General features: G+C 35.0%; 1 protein-coding gene across 4 annotated transcripts in view; it reads right to left on the bottom strand.

Annotated features, from left to right (window-relative positions):
• Positions 1–384: 384 nt before the first annotated feature.
• SEC24B (SEC24 homolog B, COPII coat complex component) overlaps positions 385–27,910 on the bottom strand; it is an 88,025-nt gene continuing 60,499 nt past the window's right edge. For all 4 annotated transcript variants that reach the window (XM_035030259.1, XM_035030260.1, XM_035030262.1 and 1 more), the window contains 17 exons: positions 25,853–25,955; positions 23,331–23,457; positions 22,644–22,753; positions 20,411–20,523; positions 17,748–17,866; positions 17,320–17,375; positions 16,865–17,071; positions 13,934–14,057; positions 13,336–13,494; positions 12,454–12,627; positions 11,707–11,817; positions 10,060–10,235; positions 9,315–9,452; positions 5,829–5,933; positions 4,922–5,014; positions 2,605–2,708; positions 385–2,142 (listed from right to left, as the gene is read on the bottom strand). In XM_035030259.1, the coding sequence (XP_034886150.1) occupies positions 2,028–2,142; positions 2,605–2,708; positions 4,922–5,014; positions 5,829–5,933; positions 9,315–9,452; positions 10,060–10,235; positions 11,707–11,817; positions 12,454–12,627; positions 13,336–13,494; positions 13,934–14,057; positions 16,865–17,071; positions 17,320–17,375; positions 17,748–17,866; positions 20,411–20,523; positions 22,644–22,753; positions 23,331–23,457; positions 25,853–25,955 (2,134 nt within the window). In that variant the 3' untranslated portion in view covers positions 385–2,027. The remainder of the gene's footprint in view (positions 2,143–2,604; positions 2,709–4,921; positions 5,015–5,828; positions 5,934–9,314; positions 9,453–10,059; positions 10,236–11,706; positions 11,818–12,453; positions 12,628–13,335; positions 13,495–13,933; positions 14,058–16,864; positions 17,072–17,319; positions 17,376–17,747; positions 17,867–20,410; positions 20,524–22,643; positions 22,754–23,330; positions 23,458–25,852; positions 25,956–27,910) is intronic.

Here is a 27,910-nt window from a genome sequence, read left to right as displayed (position 1 = left end):
AGTCAATTCAATCGCTCACTCCCCTGGGCAACTATTTTTGAAACCTCTTCTACTTTTCCCCTTTCTCAGCTGGTAACACTGCTGCTTTTTGTACAGAGAAAACAGGAGCAATCTGAAGGTAATTTCCACACTCGCCTACCACTTCGATGCCTCTTCTTCCAGATATCCATGTGGGTTTACGTCTCTGCTCAGCTGTCACCTTTCCAGAAGGGCCTTCCCTAGTTACTATAAAAAATGGCATTCCTGATTCCCTTATCCAGCTTTATTTTTCTTTGTAGCAGTCATTACGCCTGACATATATTGTCTTTTCGCAGCCCTCCACCCCATTACTCAAAACTGTAAGCTCTATGAAAGTTTTGTGCCTAGAACAAAGTCTGACAAGTATTAAGTGCCTACAAATATTTATTGAATGAAAAAAATATCCAGACAAAAGATTTTTGTCTTTCTTAAGATAGAAACATGATACTTTTTGCTATAAAAATTACAGTATTTAGTTGTCCTTAAGAGTACTGTAGTTCTTCCTAGTGTTCAGTAAGTCCACTCTTGCTGGAGGCAGCGTGGTGTAGAGACAAGTACAGTCCTGGGGGTGAGGGTGGGATGGGAGGAGGTGGTGGGTGGGGAGAACATCTGGCTTTTACTATTAGTTCTGTCATTAATTCGTAACGTCATTTAGGGTGAGTCATTTCACCTCTCATTTCCATCAGGGAATGTGAGAGAGTACTTTTATTTTTATCTAAAGAAAAGAGAGCCACCAAACACAAAACCAGTAAAAAAAAATCACTCACTACACACACCAAGAACCTTTTTCCTTTCAGAGTTAATTGATGGGACTTCCGTAGCTATAAAACAGAATTCCACTCCACAATCTAACAGATCATTAATAGTTTTTATAGTAAATATGCTGTTAGCAAATAAGAGATTTTTTTCATTAGAATAAAATCACTCTCAAAATTCAAGATGGTAATCTTAACAGTCAATTAAATAGAATAGTCACATATGTCATGAAAATTTTCTTGCTATGAATGTACAGAAAAAAATGCCTAATTTAACTGAGAAAGACAAATTAAGATTATACCTAGTCAATACTCATATGTATTTTAAAAGTGACACTGGTTTTTTAGAATACAAACAGAACGAGTACTTGGTAATGTCCACAAATAAAAACGAACGGATTCAAATACTACTAAATTCAAGTAGTAAACTCAATATGTGAAAGTAACACCAACCCTCCCCACACAGAAAAAAACACCAAATATTGTCAAGCAAAATATTTTTAATTAGTAGGCTGATCATAAATAAATCCACATAAAAGATTTAACAGAATTACAAAGAGTTTTGTATTTCTTTTGTGGACTCAATTCATAATACGCGTTAGTCAACCTCATTCTCTAACTGTGACAAAAAGGGTTGTCATCCAACAATGCAGCACAGTTTAAGCAATTCATATTTTGTAGTTACATTTTTACATTTTCTTTACAAATGTAACATTTATGTACATTATATATATGTATTTTTCTATAGTTCATGTACTGAAATGCTACTGTTTTTACAGGGAAAATATTGAATTCATGAATACAAATCATTCCTTGTTAAAAAGTAGTTCATATAAACAAGTAACACGGTGCCACTGCCTCTTGGCATCTCTTGTCAGAGTTCAAGTCCAGAAATGTTATATTAATTATCAGAAAAGGGGACTGATCTAATTTGACATTATGACGTATCATTCCACAGAGCTACACAAATGTGCTGGCTTGCAACGGACGGAGCATTGTACTGCTGCGCTACTGGAAATGTGTAGAAACCAACTCAAAAGAGCCTCGGTGAAAGAGCATCATCATTACCATTAATTCAGGCTGTCAGGTTCTTTCTTCCCCTTTACCTTCTGCCAAAGCCTCCGGGTGCTATGCTATGCATTGTGTCTTGTAACAGCAAATGCCTTCATTTCAAATATCCTACGTGCTTCTCTGACAGATGATGCTTTACCTACGCTATGGGTCTTTTTCTTCTTATTCAAACTTTATTCTACTTCACTTACAAATCTGCTGCTGAATGTGAAGCAAAAATTCATAATAAGAGAATGCGGCTTCTGTTCGGTCTTCAATCAAATGTTGAAAAAATTCCATTTTGGCAGGACTCTCATCTCTGAAATAGAAAAAAAGGGTATTTATCTAAAAATGCATGTTATTATAAAGAGTAATTATACATTAAAAAAACTACTAATACGTGGGGGCTTTAGGAAAATGGAACACGGGATTTTTTTTTTTTTTTTTTAAGATTTTATTTATTTATTTGAGACAGAGAGAATGAGAGACAGAGAGCATGAGAGGGAGGAGGGTCAGAGGGAGAAGCAGACTCCCCGCCGAGCAGGGAGCCCGATGCGGGACTCGATCCCGGGCCTCCAGGATCATGACCTGAGCCGAAGGCAGTCGCCTAACCAACTGAGCCACCCAGGCGGCCGGAACATGGGATATTAATCAATTAACAGCATTCTTCTATTAGAATACGTTTTTATAATATTATTTAAAGTTTGCTCTGAAGACAAGCAATTTCACACAGACTGAACAGGATAAAACAATTTCATAATTAAGTTACAGAAGTACTTACTTTACCACGTGAAGAACTGGGCTTAATGGTCTGTTGTCTCTAAGCCAAGTTATAAAGGATCTCGCCCTTTCTGATGAAAGTGTATCTAGCTCTGGAAGATGTGTCTGGTAAAAGTAATATAATCCAAAAATTACTTCCTTTCTCACACACTGTAGCAATATTAGAACTAAATCATGATTCATTCCCGCTAAACCACACACTCGAATATTACTCAGCCATAAAAAAGAATGAAATCTTGCCATTTCCAACAACATGGATGGAGCTAGAGAGTATAATGCTAAGCAAAATAATCAGAGAAAGACAAATACCACATGATTTCACTCTTCTGTGGAATTTAAGAAACAAAACAAACAAGCAAAAGAGAGAGAGGGAGGGAAACCAAGAAAGAGACTTTTAACTATAGAGAACAACTGATGGTTACCAGCGGCGAGGGTGGGGGGAGGTTAAATAGGTGATGGGGGTTAAGGAGTGCACTTGTGATGAGCACAGGGTGATATATGGAAGTGTTGAATCACTATACCGTACATCTGAAATTAATATAACACTCTATGTTAACTAACTGGAATCAAAATAAAAAATTAAAAATTTAAGGGCAAGGAAATTTAAAGAACAGTGTGGATGCGTAAATAAATTTAAAAACTATATGCAAGATTATTTTTAAAAGAGCTAAAGAGTCTATTCTTATATGTTTTTATAAATACATTTTATAAATTTAATAAATAAATATATATTACAAAATATATATTTTTGTGTATGAATTTATATGAGGTTGTTTCCAAAGCCAAATAGTAAACTAACTCAAGGTATAGAGTATGTAAAAAAAAAAAAAAAATTAAATAGAAAAGCTTTATTTACTGTTATTTTATTTTGTTTTCTTAATTATGAGTGAGGCTGAACATTGTTTCATATGGCTACTACTGTATTTCCTCCCTGTAAATTGCCTATTCAAATCCTTTGCCCATTTTTCTTTTCCTTTTTTTTCTGAGGGGACCAGGGTGTCTTTTTCTTAAAGATTTGTAAGACAACTTTTTATACTAGAAAAATTAGCCTTTTTTCAGTCCTGAGCTACAGATAATCTTCTGATTTTGTTGTCTTTTGCTTTATTTTACCACACAGAAATGTTTTGTTTTTTAAGATTTATTAATCTTTTCCATCACTAACTTACAAAGGCCTTACCCATTTTAATATAATAAAAATTATTTTTCTAGTATTCTTTTTCTTTAAATACAATCTTTACCACATCCTATTTTTCATGAATTAGATCCATTTCTGACCTCCATTTTGTTCTGCGGGTATGTTTATTATGCCAGTATCATAGTGTTTAAATAACTAGAGTTTAAAATAAAGTTTATGATTTTATTTAGAACTTCTTTTTCATATGCTTTTCCCCTTTGCTGACTTTATTCCCTCTTTTCAAACTTTTCCTTATTAATTTCATTTGCTGAGTCTTAGAATTGAATTCTGGAATTAACGTGTCAAATTAAAAAAAAAAATCAAACAATAGCAGAATGTGATAAAAAGTACACTGACTTTAAATTAATTTTAGGAGGAAGGACATATTTATAATACCCAATGATAAAGTAGGCCTTTCCTATTATTTAAATATAGAGAACTGTTTTCAGAATCATATTTCTTTGGTATTGGTTAATATACATACAGTAAAGGCCCACTGAAAAAATTATGTTTATTATCAACAAAATAATTTAAATCAGACATTAAAGTTGTTGGAAAACAGTTTGGCAGTTCCTCAAAGAGTTAAACACAGAGCTTAACATATGACCCAGCAATTCTACTCCTAGCTATATACCCAAGAGAACTGAAAACGTGCTCACACAAACACTTGCACATAAATTGTTCATACTAAACTATTCACAATAGCCCCAAAGTGAAAACTACCCAATGTCCATGAATGAATGACTAGATTTAAAAATGTAGCATAACCATGTAATTATTATTTAGTCATAAAAAAGAATGGAGTATTCATACATGCTACAATATGGATGAACTTTGAAAACATTGTGAGAAGTGAAAAAACAAACACAAAAGGCCACATATTATGTGATTCCATATATACGAAATGGCAAATCCAGAGAGACAGAAGGTGAATTAGTGGTTGCTAGGGGAAAGCAGGAGGGGAGAATTTGGAATACTGGTTCTTTCTGGGGTAATAGAAATGCTTGAAATTAAGATACTGTGATTGTTGTACCACATTATATACTTTATGATAATTAAAATGGTGAACTATGTGTGAATTTTATCTTACTAAAAATTTTAAACAAACAAGCATACAAAACTTAAAACTATAAAAGCCACTGACCATTTTCTGTGGTATTGATGCAAAATTAGGATACCCAAGTACATCCTCAATGAAGTTATTGTCACAGCTTTTTCCAATCCAAATGTAAAAAACCTAAAATGAAAAAAAACAACAAAATATTAAAACTTCCTAATCTGAAACCTATTATAGATAATTTTCTCAAAATATCAAGCATAAAAGAGGTAAAGTATATGGTCTCAATTAAGTAGGAACAAACATAAAAGTAAAAAGGAAACCTGTAATTGGTACATTTGGGATCTATATCCAGGAATTTAGAGTGGCTCACATCTTCTTGAATTTCAAGAATTCCCATAAAATACATTTTACCATCTTCCTTACTTTTTTTCCCATAAGAAGGTAGTGCTTTAGCCAGGATAACTGACTCACTGTATTTCCTATCCACTTTTTCAATCCTGTCTGAGTATTTTAACTAATGGGCTCTCCCTCATCCACCCTCTTCCTGCTCAGAAGGTATCATTTATGAAATTCATCTCAACCATTCTGATACCCTTCACCACCATCCTGCCCAGTGACTTCTCCTAAACTTCTAATCGTTAATGGCATTTTAGACAAAGGATAGAAGTTGAAACTGATAGACTCCTGAGGTTCCTCTGAATTTTATGATTCTAGATGGTAAAATCCTTGAAGACAGAACTTATCTCTTTACTTTTCTATCAAGTATACATAATCCATGACAATAAATAATCCATGATGATAAAATGATATCCAACTAGAAAAGTCTAAAGTAAATTGACCTCTTGTGCCAGGTACCAATTTATTTTATTGCCTCTCCATTCCTAATTTCACCTTTCACTATCTGATCTATGGTCATAAAGCTGGACCCTGTATGTGTTTCTCCTTTTGCCAGCTGGAACAGTGTTAAACTTTATCAGTAGAGGGTGCTTACAGAGCCACAGTCCATAAGGAAAGCACCTTCTCTTGTCAGTTTTTCTGCAGACAATTTTTGAAGAGGTGGCTGAGGTACAACCCTGTCATTAACATGTATTGCACCCTGAAAAAAAAAAAGAGATGGATTGAGCTTATATAGCTATCATCACAGTCTGGAACATAATGGCTACTAGCTCTTTATGAAATACTGAAATATGACACAAGAATTTTGTAAGATGCAAAAAATTACTGATAATACATTACCACCTTGACTATAGAATCAAGACACTCAAATGTATTCAAATTACAAAGATATTAACATGATGGAGTGCCTGGGCGGCTCAGTCCGTTAAGTATCTGACTCTTGGTTTCAGCTCAAGTGGTGATCTCAGAGTCATGAGATCGGGCCCTGTGTTGGGCTCTGCATCTGGCACGAGCTAATAAGCGCTGAGTCTGTTTGAGTTCTCTCCCTCTCCCTATCCCTCTGCCCCTCCCCCTGCTTGTGCATGCTCTCTCTCTCTAAAATAAATAAATAAAATCTTTAAAAAACAAAGATAAAAACATGAATATGTAAAATGATCTGTCCACTTCCTTCCCTTCTGGGATCGGGTATGTTAAAAGTATCATTATTGAATCTGCGGCAAAGCAAGCTACTTTTTTACATTTCTCGAATAACAAAATACAGAAGATTCCAAAGAGTAGTTTTAACTCAAGGAAGAAAAGGCACTACATATTTGCATATTAAAAATAACTGTTGGACACCAGATTTGGTTTATAATATAATCAAAATTGCACTTGGATCAGAGAGAACATACCTCAACATAATAAGAGCCATATATGAAAAACCCACAGCTAACATCATACTTAATGGTGAAAAACTGAGAGCTTTCCCCCTAAGATTAGCAACAAGACAAGGATGTCCACTCCTACCACTTTTATTCAGCATAGTACTGGAAGTCCTACCCACAGCAATCAGATGGCAACAACAAAAATAAAAGCCACCCAAATTGGTAAGGAAGAAGTAAAACTTTTGCTACTTGCAGATGACACGATACTCTATACAGAAAACCCTAAAGACTCCACCAAAACATTCTAGAACTGATAAATGAATCCACTAAGGTTGCAGGACATAAAATCAATATACAGAAATCCATTGCGTTTCTATACACTAATAATGAAGTAGCAGAAAGAGAAATTAAGAAAACAATCCCATTTACAATTGCACCCAAACTAATAAAATACCTAGGAATAAATTAACCAAGGATGTGAAAGACCTGTACTCTGAAAACTCCTGAACACATTAGTGAAAGAAATTGGAAGATGACACAAACAAATGGAAAGATATTCCATGTTCATGGACTGGGAGAACAAATATTGTTAAAATGTCCATACTACCCAAAGCAATCTGCAGATTTAATGTAATCCCTATCAAAACAACAACAGTATTTTTCAGAGAAATAAAACAAATAATCCTAAAATGTGTATGGAACCAGAGACAACCCCAAATAGCTAAAGCAATCTTGAAAAAACAATCCCAGATTTCAAGATATACTACAAAGCTACAGTAATCAAAATAGTATGGTACTGGCACAAAAACAGACACATAGATCAGTGGAATGGAATAGAGAGCCCAGAAATAAACTCATGATTATTTGCTCAATTAATCTTTGACAAAGGAGACAAGAATATGTAATGGGAAAGGACAGGCTCCTCAACAAATGATGTTGAGAAAACTGGACAGCAACATGCAAAAGAATGAAATTGGATCACTTTCATACAATGTACACAAAAATAAACTCAGAATGGATTAAGAACCTAAATATGTGATCTGAAACTGTAAAACTCCTAGAAGAGAGCACAGGCAGTAATTTCTCTGACACTGTCCATAGCAACATCTTTCCAGAAGGTTTCCTAAGGTGAGGGAAATGAAAACAAAAATAAATCATTGGGACTACATCAAAATAAAAAGCTTCTGCATAGCAAAGGAAACAATCAACAAAACAAAAAGACAACCTACTGAATGGGAGAAGACATTTACAAATGATATATCCAATAAGGTTTAATACCCAAAATATATAAAGAACTTATACAATTCAACAACAAAAATACCCAAATAATCCAATTAAAAAATGGGCATAAGACATGAACAGACAGTTCTCCAAAGATATCCAGATGGCCAACTGACACATGAAAAGATGCTCAACATCACTCATCATCAGGGAAATGCAATTCGAAATCACAATGAGATATACCACCTCACACCTGTCAGAATGGCTAAAATAAACATAAGAAACAACAAATGTTGGCAAGAATGTGGAGGAGAAAAGAACCCTCATGCACTACTGGTGGGAATGCAAACCGGTGCAGCCATTGTGGAAAACTATACGGAGGTTCCTCAAAAAATTAAAAACAGAATTACCATATGATCCATTAATTCCACTACTATGTATTTACCCAAAGAATACAAAAACACTAATTCAAAAAGATATATGCACCCCTATGTTTACTGGAGCATTATTTACAATAACCCAAGTATGGTGGCAATCCAAGTATCCATCAACAGATGAATGGATAAAGAAAAAGTGGTATGTGTGTGTGTACACACACACACACACACACAGGAATGTTACTCAGCCATAAAAAGGAATGAAATCTTGCCACACCATGGACGGATGTAGATGGTATAATGCTAAGTGAAGTAAGTCAGAGAAAGACAAGTACTGTATGATTTTACATGTATGTGGAATTTAAGAACAAAACAAATGAACACACACACACAAAAAGAGAAAAACCAAAAACCAGACTTAACTATAGAGAACAAACTGGTGGTTACCAGAGGTGGGTGAGGGGTGGGTAAAGGGGATCAAGAATACATTGATCATGATGATCACTGAGTAGTGTATAGAATTACTGAAGCACTATATTGTACACCTGAAACTAATATATAATGTTATACATTAATTACACTGGAGTTAAAAACAAAAATAGGACATTTGGATGGCTCAATCTTGTAAAGCCTTTGCCTTTGGCTCAGGTCATGATCCAGAAGTCCCAGGATGGAGCCCGGCATCAGGTTCCCTGCTCTTCCCTCTGCCCCTCCCCCCACTTGTGCACACTCCCCCTGTCTCTCTAATAAATAAAAAAAATATTTAAAAAAAACCAACAAAAATAAAAATTGTACTCTGATCATAACAGGAACAGTCAGTATCTACAAAATCTAAATGGAGATATCCACTCTACAACTTAGCTTTGTAATAAATATTATAACCAAACCTCAAGGTGAATAACTTTCCATTTTGAAAACTCTATAACCACAGATAGTATCTGATAGTTCTATTATTCAACCAAATTCATAGCTAGTGTCCTTATTTAATGTATTATTACTATCATAGGGAAAAAGCAGATGTAAAATATTGTTACGAATACATCAGCACCTTAGCTGTAGAATCAAGACACTCAAATATATTTAAATTAAAAAGTTTCAAATACATGAAAAAAATTATACCTCATCTGTCAATCTGTCTATCCTGTATAAGTTGGGATGAATCATTTTCATTAGATGAACAAGTGGCTGACACTTTATCTGACACATGGCATATACACGATCATCCAGGCGTGTGCTTGTACCGGTTCTAAATGCTTTCTACAAGAAAAAATTTACATATTTTTCAAATAAAACATAAACACAGATAAATATCAAAACAAATATATATACCATCACAGTCATGGAAAAAGCATGGCCTTCAAAACAGACTTGGATTAAATTCCCAGCTCTGACATTCAATAGGTAGATATGTGAGCTCGTTATTCAGCTTCTCAAAGTTATATCATCGTGAGAAAAACAGAAAAAAATACCTCTCTGGGCTGCTGAGAAGATTATATAAGATGATGCATATATAACAAGTATTACAGTGCCTGAGACTTGGAAAGATGTTCGATGGACAGTAAATCCTTTCCTTAGAGTCTCTTTCCAGAAGCTCATATATACTAAGAGTGCGCTATAAGCACACCATTATTCAAGCTGCTCCCACATATTAAAGAGAGCATATGGTTTCACCAGAGTTGTGTGTTTTTATATACTTTAATTTTCTACTGATCTACTGTTTTTCAAAACAGCGTTAAGCTGCAAAATTATCTAAATATTAAAAACCCCAGAAAACCTGGATTTCATTTCTTCCATCTATGTACTGAGAATGTATGAAATGTATATGATACATATATGAGATGTAACAGTGTAGACAGAGAGCTACCTGTTTGAGAAGGGCCAAAACATAGAGGGGAAAGAGCTTGAGGGAGCTGGGTGCTATCAGTGCAGAGTGCTGTAAATTTGAGACCGTTGAGCCATATGCAGACAACGAATCCACCACAGCATTCACTAAGGCATCTCTTGCATCCGATAGGCTTGATGAGATGGATCGATCAACAGCTATAAAGCAATCAAAATGAAAATGTATTTAACCACTAGATTCCAATGAATGCTATAAGGGATAAAATTTAAACGCATTATTTAAGAAACCAACAAAAATTCTGTTTTTAGGATAGAAAATAACATTTCACTTGCCCTTTCATTTTGCAAGTGTCTGCTCATCACACAATTTTTTGCGAAGTACATCCGCATAATTCTCACAAGCAGAACAGATCCAGATTGTTGTGGATCTTTTTGTCTTAGTCTCTTTGCATCTAAAACCACTTAATTGCTACTGATATTAGAGAATGTATATCAACCATTTACATCTGAGAAAGCTCTAGGGATGTTGCCATTCCTCCAGTAGAAGTCACATGTAAAAAGTATCACTTTTTTTTCTGCTTAAACAATGTAAGTTCTGCAATCCGAGTTATCCCTTGTGATCTTCTGAAATCTTGTCAAAGCATTCCCAAGTCAACAAAAAAAGGAGGGCAATTGAACACAGGTTCTCAGAGAGACACTGAGGAGCCAGGTATCAGTGTGAAACTTATTTTCTTCTAAGTCCATATTTTATTAAGCTAGAGATAGCCTACAGATGTGCCCAAGTAGTAAAAATAAAAGAATATTGAAGAACAGTTATAACATACTGAATTTAAAATATTGATATAAAATAATTAAAAATTGGGATGCTTTAGTAAATGCTATTACAATTTCTTCCCCAAAATGAGTAATAATGACTATTTTTCTCTAGGACTACATGAAAAATAAGGTTCGTTTCATGCGCAAAAGGAAAATTCACTCCAAACAAAACATTCAGTGTTATATTGATCCCCCAAAACATTTTTTTTTTTTAACTTACACACAATAAAATTTACGTTTTTGGGTATAACTGTATGGTTATTATATGTCAAACACACAGCCATATAATCACTACCACAATCAAAATGCGTAACAATTCCATTACCCCAAAAATATCCACTGGTGTTGCTCCTTTGTGGTAAAATCTTCTCACTATCTTTAACCCTGATAATCAATGATCTGTTTGTTCTTCATCCCTATAACTTTCCCTTTCCCAGAATGTCATATGAATGTATGTATGTAGTCTTTTTGAAGCTTAGCTCTTTTCATTTAGCATAAAGCCTGTTGAGAATCATCCACGTCTGTTGGAATCAATAATTTATTTCTTTTTATTACTGAGTTGTCTTTCCATTGTATGGATATACCATAGTTTGTTCATACATTTACCAGTTGAAGGACATTTGGGTTGTTACCAACTTTTAGTGATTATGAATCCCCCAGAAGATTTTTAAACTAAGGAATTAATGAGAAATATAAGAACAGTCCAATTCACACTGCTGTAAATGAAAATGCAAAACATATATATATATATATACCTTCTAAGTAAGGGATTTCTAGGGTAAAAACAATACCCAGGTTTCAGTTTTTAGGATAGAAAAATACATTTCACCTGTTCCTTCACATTTTTACTCACCCATGTTTGCCAGAAGGCAGACGGCAGCCTGTACATCCACTCCCGCATACACATCTGCTAGTGAACTTACTACTGGCAAACAGAGCGTGTGTACTCTAATTCTCCGCTCACCTATATGAAATGATGAAGCAACGTCATTGCAAAAACACATTGGGCCAAAAGAGAAATCAAGCAAACAGGCCAAAACATTATTCAAATTACTATTTTGATTGGATTAAACCACGCACAGGATTCTGAAATGTAAAAACAAAGTTTTACAAGTAACATGTTTTAAAGAAAATCAAAATGCTCTCCAAATCTGTAGACTATGAACATATACTGTATTTTGTATGTAGCTGAAAATTAGGTTCTGGTTTTTATTTTAATATCAATCATTCTAAATTATATCCAACACAGTAAAATGTCAGAAAACTTGACTGTCAAATAACTAAAGTGGGCCTTATGTGCTATGTGGAATTTTTTATTTCATGGGGCAAAAAATAATGCTAAGGATGACGTAGCTGGATTTAGCATGAGTTTACCAGACACACATGATCCTGAGAATACATGACTTCCACGAGTCAAAAAAGATATTAAAGATTCAAAATGAGTTAAAAAAACAAAACAAAAACAGAACATATATTTGATTAACTAATGCAAATTCCATTTATCTCCCACTGTATGTTCGTTCATTCTTTCTCATTTCCCCTAGCATGTAAAAGGAGGGGAAAACTATTGCTGATTGTATTTCCTATCTGTTAACATTACCTTTGCTTGATGTATATAATAGGGCTGTCTGAAAGCACACTAAGGACGTATCTGTCAAATTTTCTTCGATTGACAGTTGTACTGCAAATCCAGCATCAGGATTGATGTTGGCAAGGGATAACAGATCAGTGGAACGGACAAAGAAGTTTCCGTGAAAAGTGTGCATTGAAAGACCTAGGAGAAAGAAAACCTGTTATAAAAGATGAAGTAAAAGAAGTATCTTTACCTCAGGCTAAAGCTACTTTTTGAAGTAATACCGGCCTCTGATATTGAATCAAAAGGATAACTGGGGAGTAGGACTAGGGTGTCAGCAGAGGTTCTAAAATACCAGTTCAGGAAAAAAAAAAAATGCAGGTTGTATAAAAGGGAGAGTAGACATTTAACTTGTATTGATAACTGATCTTATATTTTCTCATATGTGATCTGAAGTCAGATGAAGATCTAATATACAAAATGAAACAAATGACGGTTACTGTACAACTCATTTAAGAATTAAAATTAGAGAGGAGATTCCCTCCAGCAAACACTCACATAAAACTGAGGTAAACTGAAGACAAATTGAATGATTAGGAAGGCAAAGATCATTCATCATACAATTTTCATTTACAACCTTCCCTACTCCTCTACTTCTTCTAAAATCACCTCCAATATGGCTTTCTCTTAAAGTTCTTCCTAATAAAGCAAACATTATTTTTGCTCATTTATTCAAATTACTTAAAAACTGGGCAATGATTATTCAATAACTACATATATTTAAAACAGCTCATAGCTAACTGGATCAGGCAGGAAGTCTTTCATGATGAAGGATCATTTCAGGTAGTCATGGGTAATTAATTTTGACAAAAGTATGTAATATAAAGCCTAATTTTTATAATTTCATACCTTTCGTACATCTTATTCTCATAACCGCTTCAAATCCAATTTTTCTTGTGAGATACCGTTTTAAGTCTTTTTGTAACTTTTCTGCTTGTGAAGGATTATGAGTATAATGGAAAGACGGGTAATAATAGATGCACCCTGCAGAGTACTTGGACATGCAAGCTTCAGAGAGAAACAGAAAAAGTATTAGCTACAGAAACAGAATATCCTGTAATAATATCCAGTAACATTTTACCTGTCCAACAATAGAAGAGATTCTATGTCATAACAAAATCTGTCATAATGAGAAAACCTAAGTGGTCAAAATAAGGATAATATATAAATCTGAGAAAACACAAATATTTGTAAAGTACATGATAAGGTTTATTGTTAAGCAAAATGGTAAAGGAATTGGATTTTAAAAACAAATAGTAATAGCATTTTAGATATGTATAGTGCTTTACAGTTTACTAGTAATTTTCATAGATGGTATCTATCTAATTCACATGCTTTTTACCCCCAGATGTTGAGAACTCTTAATAAAGAGTTTAGATTTGACTATATGCTAAAAATGTTTATATAAACAGATGAACATGATGAACAGATGAACATATCTCCTTACCTAGAGAAGCAAGATCAGAATACTGTGAACTTAAAAGGAACAGATCCACTGCAGTCTGCTGCCCCGAGCAATCTAAAGCCAGTTTCTTATAAAAATCAGTTGCAGGGCCAAGATGTTGTACAACCTAAGTCAAGAGGTCATAAAGTAAGAGCTAGAAACCTTGCACTATGCACATATTTTTGTCTCTCTTGCAATAATGAAGAGGATATCCTTTGTCCTTCTATCAAACTAAGGAAGTTTTTTAAATGTCTAGGTAGTTGTCACAGATTCTTTAAGAATACTAATAATTGCTAACATTTATAAAGCACTTTTAAAAAGCACTGTTCAAGATGTTTTATATAAATTAAAGTGACCTACATTTTACAGATGAGGAAACTAAGGCAAAAAATAGATTAAGTAACGACCAATTACATAGTTATTGAGTGGCGGATGCTGGAATATAAACCCGCCAAGTCTGGCTCCAGAGTGAGTGCTGTTAACCCTTACTGTATACTGCTTGTAACAACGTGAAAGAGTCATAGATTAAAGAAGGCTTTTCCTACTGGTATAAGGACACTTGAGCTGAGAAGGTGGCACCAGAGAGGAGTTAAAAACGCAAGAGTCAGGCTCCAAGTTCTTAATCACTATGCTATATTACAAAACAAAATGTTTCAATCTTCTTAATTATAGTATATGGTTACTATATTAGACTTTACTCAGATATGTAAACTAACACAGGCATTTAAGCTTTTGAGTCCCAGGCAGATAAAGAATATTTCTAAAATTTAAATGAGAAAAAAAAAAAACTGCACTGAAGACTTCAGGAATACATAACTACCTTCCTATGTTCCAAACCCCTCAATATTCTATAACAGACTGCTTTGGATCAATGAACTGAATGCTAGCTGTACTTGACGAGTTTAAAAAATGTATTTGCCCCAATTTATTTTAAAATTAATTTTTTTCCTGAAAAGTAACTAAAAATGCAGTTTCTATTAAAAGTGAAATATGGCACTTTCTCTAGCAAATTGGTGAAAATAAAAAAAGATTTGAGAGTCCTTAAGAGTACAGTTGATTAAAAAAAAAATCCAAGTAAAACACATTAATAACTTAAATAAAGCTTATACTCTTTGACCGAATAATTTCACTTTTAGGAATTTTTCCTAAGGAAAAACCAAACTGTGGCTAAATATTTATGGCACTATTAAAACTGTTTAATTCACACTCATAATTAGTTGTAATAATATTTCCTTGAGGTCAGACAAAACTTATACACAGCACAAAAATGATTCTAGTTCATTTATTATTTGAAATAAGGGATTCAAATACTCTGACAAAATCTTCATATAAAACCCAAGTAGTATTCAGCCTCATAGTCTTTTTTTTTTTTTTTTAATAGTGAAACTACTGAAGACAACTAGTAGCTAGGAGGAAACTAAATCGAATACATTCATATTTACTAAAAAATATTTATTTTTTTATTTTTGGAAGTTTATTATTATTTTTTTTAGTAATCTCTATCCTCAATGAGGGGCTTGAGCTCACAACCCTGAGATCGAGTTGCATGCTCTTCCAACTGAGCCAGCCAGATACCTCTAAAAATATTTTTTAAAAATAATTTTCAGGGCACCTGGGTGGCTCAGCTGGTTGGGCGACTGCCTTCAGCTCAGGTCATGATCCTGGAGTCCTGGGATGGAGTCCCACATCGGGCTCCCTGCTCAGCAGGGAGTCTGCTTCTCCCTCTGACCCTCCCCCCTCTCATGTGCCCTCTCTCATTCTCTCTCTCAAATAAATAAATAAAATCTTTAAAAAAAAAAATAATAATTTTCAGGGTCCTCAGAAAATGCTCACAATATACTCTTTCAATGAAAAAAAGCCAGTTAAAAAATATCTTGTATACGGGGCGCCTGGGTGGCTCAGTCGTTAAGCGTCTGCCTTCGGCTCAGGTCATGATCCCAGGGTCCTGGGATCGAGCCCCGCATTGGGCTCCCTGCTCGGCGGGAAGCCTGCTTCTCCCTCTCCCACTCCCCCTGCTTATGTTCCCTCTCTCGCTGTGTCTCTCTCTGTCAAATAAATAAATAAAATCTTAAGAAAAAAAAAAAAATCTTGTATACAAGATGCCCAATTATGCTTATTTGTATGTGTTTACATAACTACATACTATTGTCTTTTTTTTTTTTTTTTAAGATTTTATTTTTAAGTAATCTCTATACCCAATGTGGGGCTCAAATTCACGACATTGAGATCAAGTCTCATGCTCTGGGGAGCCTGGGTGGCTCAGTTGTTAAGCGTCTGCCTTTGGCTCAGGTCATGATCCCAGGGTCCTGGGGTTGAACCCCGCATCGGGCTCCCTGCTCAGCGGAAAGCGTGCTTCTCCCTCTCCCGCTCCCCCTGCTTGTGTTCCCTCTCTCGCTGTGTCTCTCTCTGTCAAATAAATGAAATCTTTAAAAAAAAAAAAGAAAGAGTCTCATGCTCTACCAACAGAGCCAGCCAGGCGCCCATAAACACTATTATCTTGATAGTAAAGATTACTGATGGCTTAATTTGTTAGGCAATGATTTGTATTACCTTTGTAATTAAAATGTTTATTAGTACGAGCATGTTAAATTATAATATTCAGATTTAGTAAGTATTATCCCTTGTTTAACAGAAAAGAGCACTGCAGCCAGAAAATCAAGTCACACCTTTACCATTAGTTATTTTAACCTTTGGCAAGTTTAATCTGTTTTCCTCATCTGTAAAATGAAAGGATTAGAGTAAGTGATTCCTAAATTTCTATGACTTGCAAACCAAGAAATAAAACAACAGAAAACGATAATTCGATTAAACTTTCTCAGCAGAGTTTTTACTATTAATGAAGTAGAAAAGTAGAAGAATGAACACATAATCACACAGTCTATGGAGGTACAAAACACCATCTTAAGTATGACCGAGAAACCAAATATACAATACCTTTGTGCTTGATCTCTGATTAGGGTCTTCTCTGGACTGCAGAAGTCCTGCGCCCAAGGAAGGTAACTGTGTCTGAAATACAGACACACGGCCACCTGTTGGAGACATTAATTTAAAGGCAGCCTGAAGCGCAGGACCAAGGGCACTGTGTGTTTCTCTTGTATTGGTGAACATATTTGGTAATGCATTCAATAAGTCTTTTATAAGCTGGGAAAACAAAGATTAAAAGTTGAATTACTGAAAGGGCAAGGCAATTTTCTTCTTTAAAACATTCTGCAGTATAATATATACCACTCTATCATGGGGGACCGTAACCTGAGGCGGGTCAATAGATATGCTACCTACATTGTCTATGTGGTATTTATATACCAAGTAAACAAATGTTAAGGATTTTAGTAAACAGTTGAAATAACAGAAATGTTTTCATACTTTAAGAAAAAAAAAATCTATCTCACCTCTTTACTTTCATATAGATTCACAAGTAAGCTATCCGGTGTAGGTAGAAAAACATCTAAGAGGGAAAACATGTATTTTAATCAACAGATAAATCAAGTCAAAAGAATATCATCAATTTAAAAATCTTAGTTTTTATCAGGCCATATATAATGGGTACCACAATACTGCTTTATTATACACACACACACACACGCACACACTCTGCGTACATTTTACACGTGTCTACACACGTGTGTAAGTACACACACAGGCATAGAAAACTGAGAATGAAGTATTTTCCAGGAAACTTTTTTTTTCCAGGAAACTATTTTGAAACAAATATCAAAGTACACCAAATTATCCTTACAGCATTATGACAGGATGCACTGTCAAACAAAGCAGCCTCAATTCTAAAAGCTATAGTTAGAAAGACTTATTCATTGCTTACCGTCTATATCAGAGACAATCAACATTTGAGGCTGTGATAATCCTTCTTGTAAATTGTAGAAATGAATAGTGCTATCGAAAGTCATGAATCCTATTCTTGTTCGTGAATCTCCAGGAAGCCTAAAGATAAAAATGACAATTTTAAATTCAAAGTTTTCAGTTACATATTTTATTTAAAAAAATAATAAAATAGTGAACTAAGTCCAAGAATATTACATGTGCTTTTTCACAGAGGACAGAAAGTTATTCCTCCCTAAACCAACATACATCAGAGAAGACCAAGGATGAACCATCCCATTTTCAGATGAAACCAACATGTTTACAGTTAATATTTTAGAAAACTGAACCATGCTCAAACCTAAACCAAAACTAAAACTGGTAAGATTTCTGGGGTGCCTGAGTAGCTCAGTTAGGCGTCCGACTCTTGACTTTGGCTCAGGTCAATGATCTTAGGGTTGTGAGATAAGCCCTGAGTTGGGCTCCATGCTGGGCATGTGGAGCCTGCTTGGGATTCTCTCTCTATCCCTGCCTCTCTACCCCCGCCCCCCCTCATGCGCACACTCTCTCTCTCAAAACAAAACAAAAAATCCCCCAAACATTTCTTGCTAACTTTCCTTTAAAACACACTCCTTTAAAAATTTACTCATATTTTCAGTTCCAATACTACAAAAACAATGTATCTAGTTTAAATAGTTTAAGGGCAGAATGACAAATGAGTACTTTCTAAGAAAAGACAAATGTAATGTAAAGCAGATTTTAACGTAGAAATTTTAAATAAAAACCACATTTAAGAACATCAAAACATTTTATCTATCATCAACCTTTTAGAAGTTTTCTGCTGGAACTCAGTATTCAAAAGTCAATGCCTTGGCAAAAAAGAATAAATCATTTTATTACTCGTCGGGTTCTCCTTATTGATGAAGTGGATGCCTCATCTTACAAAAGTATGTTTCTATGTACCACCAACTACATTAACTGCTGTTATATAATTTTATATATAAGTTATATTATTTAGCAATGTTTTAAAAATATTTTTAAATATTACAGGATGCCAAAATAATGTGCATCAAAACAAGAAGCATTATTACTATTATGCATGATTGATCAGGCTAGTCAGACGGTCTGCAAACAAGGTCAAAAAGCACTTCAGAGAACAGAATGCACCAAGTTATGCAGGTGTTTAGCTTACCAATACTGGTTAAGATTTATGATGTTTCTACAGACAAATTCTTTGCTCCTTTGAAATTTCTAAGGTCAATGAGTGTTAGGGTCATTTGTTCCCAGTTAAAATGGAGACTACTTATCCATGCTACTCTAAGCTCAAAATTCAGAGTTGAGCTACAATTGCTCCACATCAAATTCTTTTTTCTCAATGTTCTATCAATAGCGCTTTCCAAAAACATGTTACCCTTTTTTAAATTTTCCTAATACTTCTATTTCCTGCTTAATTAAATATATATACATGTTTTAAATGATTTTCCATTCCCAATTTTATCCTTTTCATTTTGCATAGTCTATTTAACTCACAAATAGTTACTCATTGGTCTGGCTCCTATTTCTAGAGTTATATATGCTCATACTTTCTCAGCAAGCTGACTCTTCAGTTTTAAAACTATCTCTTTGCAGAGAGTCTTCCATTGCCACTCACTGTTAAAGCTGTATCTGAATTAAGCACCTGTGACTCAAAACAGGGCAAATGCTTCAATAAGGATAAAAATATGAGAACTCTAAGTTATTAACAGAAAATAAAGGCAAATCACTTAATATCTCTGGATATTTTTATCTCAATGTTATCCACTTATCACAGGCCCAGATCAGTGCCATGCAGACTACTGTGATAAAAGCTAGCACTTAATAGAGGAAGGATTCTCAGGCTCAAATGGAAGATGGGAGAAACTTTTTGGAATCACCAAGAGTACTTCTGACAAAGTATTTATATGTGCAACCACCCCAACTCCTCTACACATGTCAAGAACCAATGCAGGTGTGAACCACTCTTACTCATAACCTAGAGTGATATCTCTGTGGTGTTGGGAGTAAAAAAAAAGAAATGTACAAACTATTTTGTTTTCCAGAGATGTGGAAGGTTCATTTTTAAAGCTAGTTGAGGATCTCCTTCATGACTAATACAAGGCAGGAATTAGAGCCAAGTATAAGCAATCTATCCTATACTCTCTTTCTTATTTCACAATACAGCTCGTTATCAATGTGCCAAAATGAAGAGTTCAGTTTCTGGCTTCCTGAAATGTTCAGTACAAAATCAATTCCTCCCTTCCCTTTATCTGGCTCATTTTCTCATTAGGACATTTAAAACTAATATGAAAAACTCCTTGCTCAGGCATATATTTTAGCTAGATTTCTCTCATCCAGGTCCTTGATACCCTGGCCAGTGCTCAGATCTGCTAAGTCAGAGGAACAGTTAGAGGAAATCTAAATTCCTCGGCAAGTATTAAACATTTACAATTCTATGATTCAGATACCAACTCATAAATTGTAGTAATCGAAGTAGCAGGACCCTTAGTCTGAGGCGGACAAGAAGTACTCTTGCAGTAAGAGATAAACGAAGTCAAACTGTAATTAAAAACTAACCCCATAAACTGCTAATAAAGATTTCACATTTATATTATATTTGTACACACACATTATGAGTAAAAAAAATCTTACTTGTCTAGATTTTCTAACAATGACTGGCACAAAATTGTCAAATATCCAGCTTCCACTGCATTATGAGATACATCTAAAACAAACAAGTAAACTGCAGGTTGAGGAGGACGAAGCTGAAAGGAATGAAAATAATGTAATTTATTTAGTAGGCACAATTTATTCTTTTTATAACACTATTACTACTGGGTATTTACTGAGTAAATGACACACAAAAAATATACAAATAGGAGGATCGACATTTTATAAGATTTTATGTACTAATGAAAATGACATTCCTTTAACTTTTTTTCTTATAAAGTTGGTTATGGATTAACCATAATAAGGCAGTTGTTAGGTGTGCCTGGGTGGGCTCGGTCGGTTAAGCGTCCAACTCTTGATTTCAGCTCAGGTCATGATCTCTGGGTTGTGAGATCCAGCCCCACATCAGGCTCTGTGCTGGAGCCTGCTTAAGATTCTCTCTCTCCCTCTCCCTCTGCCCTTCACAGCCCCAACTCCCCTGCTCTTGTGTTCTCTTAAAAAAAAAAAAAAAAAGGAGTTGTTACAGTAATGTTTAAGTAGATGGGCTAAATGTTTTCCTGATAAGAGTGTTGATTGAGGTATCTTTCAAAGAAAAAATGAGCTTACTTTTTAATATGAACATCTATATCGCTTCCCTACTCTAGAAAAATACTGTTTTTTATATTTATTTTTTAAAATCTGACAACTAACAGTACTAGCCATTAGTACTAGCTCTTAGGTTACCTGGTGGTGGCTAAATCCCAGGGGTTAAGTGCCAAGTATAAACGAAGTCCTTGTGATGGTATTCTAAGTATGTTAAGTCATTATCTGCTAGAGATGTATACTGAAGTATTTTATAGGTTAAATGATATGATGCTGGGATCAGCATTTAATAAACTCCAGAGTGGGTGAGGGGAGGGTGCACTCGGGATAGATGAAATACATCTAGAAAAATCCTGACAACTGTTGAAGCTTGGTGATGGGTAAATAAGAGTTCACTATACTATTATCTCTTTTTTGAAGTATGCTTAAAAATTACTGTTATAGAAAGTTGAAAGGATATGTAGAATCTTTTTTTTTCTTAATATGCCAACCAAGGATCACATGGGTCATATTGCAAAAACTAAAGATTAACTTCTTGCTTCACCACTTCAATTAGATTAAGATCCTAAGGAGTCAGAACAGAGTTGGGAATGTAAGTTGTAAAGAAGGTAAGAAGCTGAGAGTAAAAGTTTACTATAGTTAATACAGAAACGGACAAGGAAACAGTAGTTAAGTGGGCAGATGCTAAAGTGGACACAAAGGACCATAAAAATTACAAAAACAAAGAAAGAAATGGGTCAAACAGGAATTTAATACACATTAGCTGTCTTTGTTTACCTTTCCCCACTAGCAACATCTTCCATTTTTGCAGACAACAAAGATTAGTAATGAGGGTACTGAAGAAATGTAAGTTATTATAAATACATTTAAAATGAGTAGATACAGGGGCACCTGGGTGGCTCAGTTGTGAAGCGTCTGCCTTTGGCTCAGGTCATGATCCCAGGGTCCTGGGATCGAGCCCCACATCAGGCTCCCTGCTCAACGGAGAGTCTGCTTCTCCCTCTCCCTCTGCCTCTCTCCCTGCTCATGCTCTCTCTCTCTCTGTATCTCTGTGTCTCAAATGAATAAATAAAATCTTTAAAAAAAAAATGAGTAGATGCGATAAAGAAGATGAACAGAACTTAAGCCAAGAATTCATTTTTATAAATGGAAAAGAAGAATGAGCTCTTATAGTATAATAAAAGAAAAGGTAGAATCTGATGATGAACTGGAAAGAGAAAAATTAAAGTCACTATCCATTTATCTTGACAGCTGTACTGGTGAACCAGTAAGATGGTAGTATCTTTAAGAGCTTGAAAACTGAGTTTTTCTGTTTGGAGGTCTTAAATATTACATGGCAAAAGAATATTTATATTCATTTCATGTCAGCAATCAAATCAAAATGGCAACAAACTGTAAACAGTGCTTATCATAAAAAACTACTAATGTTTCTTAGTGACATAACTGCATCTTCTAGGACATCAAGTAACCTTTACAAAGAGTTTTCTATTTGTGAAGTATAAACTTTCAGTATTATTTAAAAAAAAATTCATACTGGGGACAATTCAAAATTTTGCAAGAATTCACTTAACAGAAAATTATAAATTACCAATACAGTTATATCCCAGGACTAATTTTTACATTGAGTAATTACCATGTAATCTGAAGAAGCAATGAACTCCACAGTTGAATTCTGAACTTCTGGTCTTTTATGAGGCTCTCCATAAGATCGAGTAAGGGGATTATACATAAATTCTTCAGGAACTAGGTAATAATTAGAAACCCAGTACAAATTTAGTAATATAATTTGCAACTAAATAAGACATATGCATAACAAGAAATAAACACCTTTATCATTAATATTTATATAAGGTTTACAATGGTTTTGTGAACATCTAATGATAAAAATGCTCTTTAAAAAATATATGAAGATAAAAAAAAAAACTTGTGAAATCAGGTGAGGAAACCAGAACACAGGTAACCTTATGTCCTATTTATTACATCATATGACATAGAAAAAAAATCAGACAGAAACACAAATTTGAAAGCAATTATACTAAGAGGACCTAAGAAATGACTAAAGGGGATAAAAGACATGGCACAATTAGTCCACATGACCTTCACTGCTTGTTTTGTGAATATTTTTTTTCCTTTGCCCTGTCACTCTCCTCATTATCAATCATCCCCTGGCCAGCCAAGACGAAGTGTCTCTAGCCTATATTCTCTCCATTAAAAGTGGCATGAAAGTTTTCAAAGCAATGAAGAGAGAGACCAGATGACAAAAATGTCAAAATGTTTAAAATAATATTAAACACACTTATTTTAAGAATCTGAAACTCACCGTCATTAACTCTATAGCACAAATTGCATTTCCATCTACGTTGATCGATGAAGGATACAAAAGGGTTGATATATGTTCGACAAGATCGGCACCTCACAATGGTATTTGATGTTATCACTGGTAATTGCTAGGAAGTAAAATAAAGATGCTGTAGCAGAAAAAGCACCTCAGGGGAAAAAAATGGAACACATACTGCTCTGCTCCACAGACAGAACAGAAACCATAACCGTGTTTTGAAACGGAAGCATTTTCATAAAATCCAGTGATGTGCTGAGCAACACAAGCAGCCATCACATTTTCTCCCTCTTTGTCACAAACCGTAAGATAACACCAAAACAAAGGCAATAAAAGTTACTGGCTGATAAGAAAAGCCTGTTTGGCCAAGAAAATCATTTAACTCGAAGCTCATCAGCTAGACTCCAGAAACCCCAGTGAGAAAGAACCATACACCACACAGAAATGTCTTTGCATTTGCTGCCTGACAGCATCTGGTACCAGAGCATAAGGCTCTGCGCACTAGACAGCCGCCACCGTCCTTGCGGGAACCGAGGCCACAAGAACCAAGCACGAGGTGCCTTTTAAAAGAAATACATGAAAAAAAAATGTGTGCGTGCGATAGTTTCAGATGACGAAAGGCAGAAGTCCTACCTAATTTCGCACGGGTTATTTTTTTAAGAGGGTGAGAAAGGTTATGGAGCTAAACTTAACAAAAAAGAGACCACTGAAATGCTGGCAATTTTAGTGATCTTTTCAAAAGTATTGAGGGGACAAAGATTACAAATTAACCTATAAATCTGTTTCAGACTGCTTCAGAAAAAAGGAAAAGGAAAGAAAAGGTTTGGGAAAGGAACTTTATATTCAATTAAAGAAATTCAGAAAATATGAAAAAACACTAAGAAATCACATATTATTCTATCTCCCTGAATTAATCCCTGATAACATTTTAGTATATTTTCTTCTGGCTTTTTTTTTCTATCTCTACATAAATACTTATGTTTGTATTTAATTTCTTTCACATATATAGTTTTTATTACACAAGTAATGACATAACACTTATGAAAAAAATCAGGAAATACAATTAACTGAAAATGAGAAAATAAAGAATTGCCCAGAATTCCACAGCATAGAGGAAGCCACCGTTGCTAATTTAGTGTATATACTTCCAGAAGGTATCACATATGGCATCTGTGTTTAGACAAAAATTCTCATCTATCTATATGGGAAATTAACTATCTTGGTTTAGAGATAATGGCTGAAATAGTATTACAGGTGATCAAACAGTATCTACTGAGTGAATACATTCAAGGTATTTATTGCACATTTATTTTATTTTCTATTCACTCTGCTCCTTTCTATGTATCCTAACTAGTACGGAAGTTAGCTCCACGAGGAAGCTTATTAACCTTCGTATCATCAGCATCTAGCATAATGGGTAGTTAATACACATTTTTTTGCAGGACAGCAAAAGGAATTCAGTAGCAATAAAAGGGGTTGAAAACTACAGTAGTAAAAAAATGTGAGGGAAAAAACACCTTATAGAGTATAAATAAAATGTATCTGGAGAAACTTAATTTCTGAAGTTTAGAAATTTTAAAGACAACATATCTGCATAAAATACCAGAACTGTATGTAAAAATCCAAATCCAGCAAGCTTAGTATTAAACCAATAAACTGTGGAAACTTAAGTAATGTTTTCATTCAATAGACCGGAAGCATTTGGATTTATTACTACAAGGATTATTTGTTTCATACAATTAGGAACCAGCATACAGTTCTCTCCATCCCCAACTGGACATCACTGTTGGTGCTACCTTTATGTTTAATAAAGACTCCCAAAGTTTATGTTATGGCCTTTTCAACTTCCAAAACTACTAATCTTTCAAAGTCCAGCTCAGACCTTATCACTCATAGCAAACCTCTGCTCCTGCACCCAGAGGGAATCACTTCCCATACTGTACTCACTGCCTAAGTACCTTGGAGAATTTGGTTAGGTACATGTATTAGTTATCCTGCACCATGGTTATTTGTTTTTACATCTTTGTCCCCTGTTAGATATAAATTTCTTAGGGGCAAGGTCAATGACTTTGTTATCTCTGTATTTATCAGTGCTTAGTTAAGGCCTATGACAAAGCAGATTAGTTAGAAAATGTTTGCTGAGGGCGCCTGGGTGGCTCAGTTGGTTAAGCAACTGCCTTCGGCTCAGGTCATGATCCTGGAGTCCCGGGATCGAGTCCCGCATCAGGTTCCCTGCTCGGCGGGGAGTCTGCTTCTCCCTCTGACCCTCCTCCCTCTCATGCTCTCTGTCTCTCATTCTCTCTCTCTCAAATAAATAAATAAATAAATCTTTAAAAAAAAAAAAAAAAAAGAAAATGTTTGCTGAGATGAATCTGACAAAAATGATTATTTCTAACTTAAAAGATAAAAGAAGATGAAAAAATTCCCAAGAAAATATACAATCAAAATACGCTGCACATAAACATACATGTCAGTACCCGTAAGTATTTTAAAATGTGTTACTTTACCGTCAAGTCCCTGAAGGGATGTAACAACAATCCTAAAGGAAGCTTAGCTTTATTCAGTAAAGCCTGTGTCTGCGGAATATTTGTCAAAGTACACCGAAACGAACTGCAAAAAATATAGACAACATAGACTCTATTAGCTATCAAAAAATATATATACTATAGATAGTTGTAGATAATCAAGAGAATTGAAGGGCATAAATGAAAACTGTCTGGCAACGTTATCTAACTATAACTAGGAAGATCCGTATTCCGCTAAGCAGGCATATATGCAATACAGGACAAAAAACCTCAAGTAAGGACTCAACATTTTCATGGTGGAAAAGTACAACACATCTGGGAAAAAACCATTATCACTAGCATGTAGAACACGGATAGGAGGGAGTGAACAGGAAACCTCTGTATCTTTAATAATGCTGTTCTTGCTTTACTACTCATTTTCACCTGTTGAAACGCCTTTGATGAGTCTCTTATTAGGAGACTCATCAAAATTATCACTTCTGAAATCTCCCTTCCCTCCAATCACAAGTCAGAAGAAACGATGCCTTCCTCTATGCTCTGAGATCAGTTTATGCTTCTATGGTACCATTAGTCTGCTTTGCTTTAGTTGGTTGTGTACCTGTTTGTCTTTTCCACTTGATATCAGTGATCACTTTGTCCTGTGTCACCCTAGCGCTATTCTTTTCTTAGAGAAAGTATTTATAACTTAATAAGTACTCACTTATAACTTACTGTTTATAACTTACTAAGTTATAAGTTAAGGTCAGTAGACACAGAATCAATAAAGGAGCAATCAGAGAGGTAAGAAGCAGAAGTACTGGAAACCAGGAAAGGAATTTTAAGAAGAGCAGCTCATAGTATGTACAGATACCCAGATTTATTTGGACTCCAGGCTGGTGGTGTTCCTTGAACACTAAAGTGATCCCTGCTTTAAGACTTCTGCATTTGCTGTTCATGTAGCTTGGCCCACTTGCTTCCCAGATCACGTGGTTTGCTCTCACGCTTCATTCAGATCTCCACTCAAGTGTTAACTCTCTGGGAAAACCTGTCCTGACTCCTCAATTGAAAACAGCCAACCTCCACCCTCACTACTCCCTACTTCATAGTAATATTCTGACATTACATTATACAGATGGTCCCCAACTTATGATGGTTAAGCTATGACTTTTTGACTGTTCATAGTATGTCTTCCCTAATAGGATAAAGGTTGCAAGAGATTGGGAACTGTTTGTTTACTGCTTCATTTCCAGCATCTAGAAACAGTACCTGGCCCTTAACTTAGAAGGCATTCAGTAAATATTTATTGAATGAATGATTTATCTTTATATGTAGGAACAATTATTATTCCTGTTTTATCATTGACAATATTTTTTTTAAAGATTTATTTATTTATTTGAGAGAGCGAGAATGAGAGAGAGTACATGATAGGGGGGAGGGTCAGAGGGAGAAGCAGGCTCCTCGCTGAGCAGGGAGCCCGATGAGGGACTCGATCCCGGGACTCCAGGATCATGACCTGAGCTGAAGGCAGTTGCTTAACCAACTGAGCCACCCAGGTGCCCTATCATTGACAATATTGAAAATTTTTAAAGAAATCTGCAGAGTCTTATAGCTACTTATCAGAGGAACTATGGTAAGAACCTGAGTCTATCCAATTGTGAAGAAGTCTATACTCATAAATACTCTGCATTGCTACCTTGGTAAGAGAGAAATTTTCACAGAAAACACATAACTGAGTAGAAACGTATACCATCCACTACCTAGGACATATGTATACACTATATTCACCTACTTAGGGAATGCTTACTCTTTCAAAATAGAAGGCCAAAATCCACATACTCATAGACCTGATAGCAACTTATATTCACAGGAATGGGCAGCTGTTTTCCTCTTAGGATCAATGATTGTACATTTTCACAGCAATGATCTTGACACTGCCCTTAGGCACTGATGGGAGCTGGTGGTAGTGTGTGGCAGAAGAGGGGGAATCCTCGGAGCAACTCCATTTTCTGTTTTCTGTATTGGAAATCTCCGTAAGATTTTGATTGAAAAAAGAGAAGCTTA

The sequence above is a fragment of the Mirounga leonina genome, unplaced genomic scaffold (assembly GCF_011800145.1).
Source record: "Mirounga leonina isolate KUSES-001 unplaced genomic scaffold, KU_Mleo_1.0 Mir_357, whole genome shotgun sequence".
Lineage (NCBI taxonomy): Eukaryota > Metazoa > Chordata > Mammalia > Carnivora > Phocidae > Mirounga > Mirounga leonina.
The sequence above is the reverse complement of the archived record's forward strand: the minus strand, read 5'-3'. Positions and strand labels throughout refer to the sequence as shown.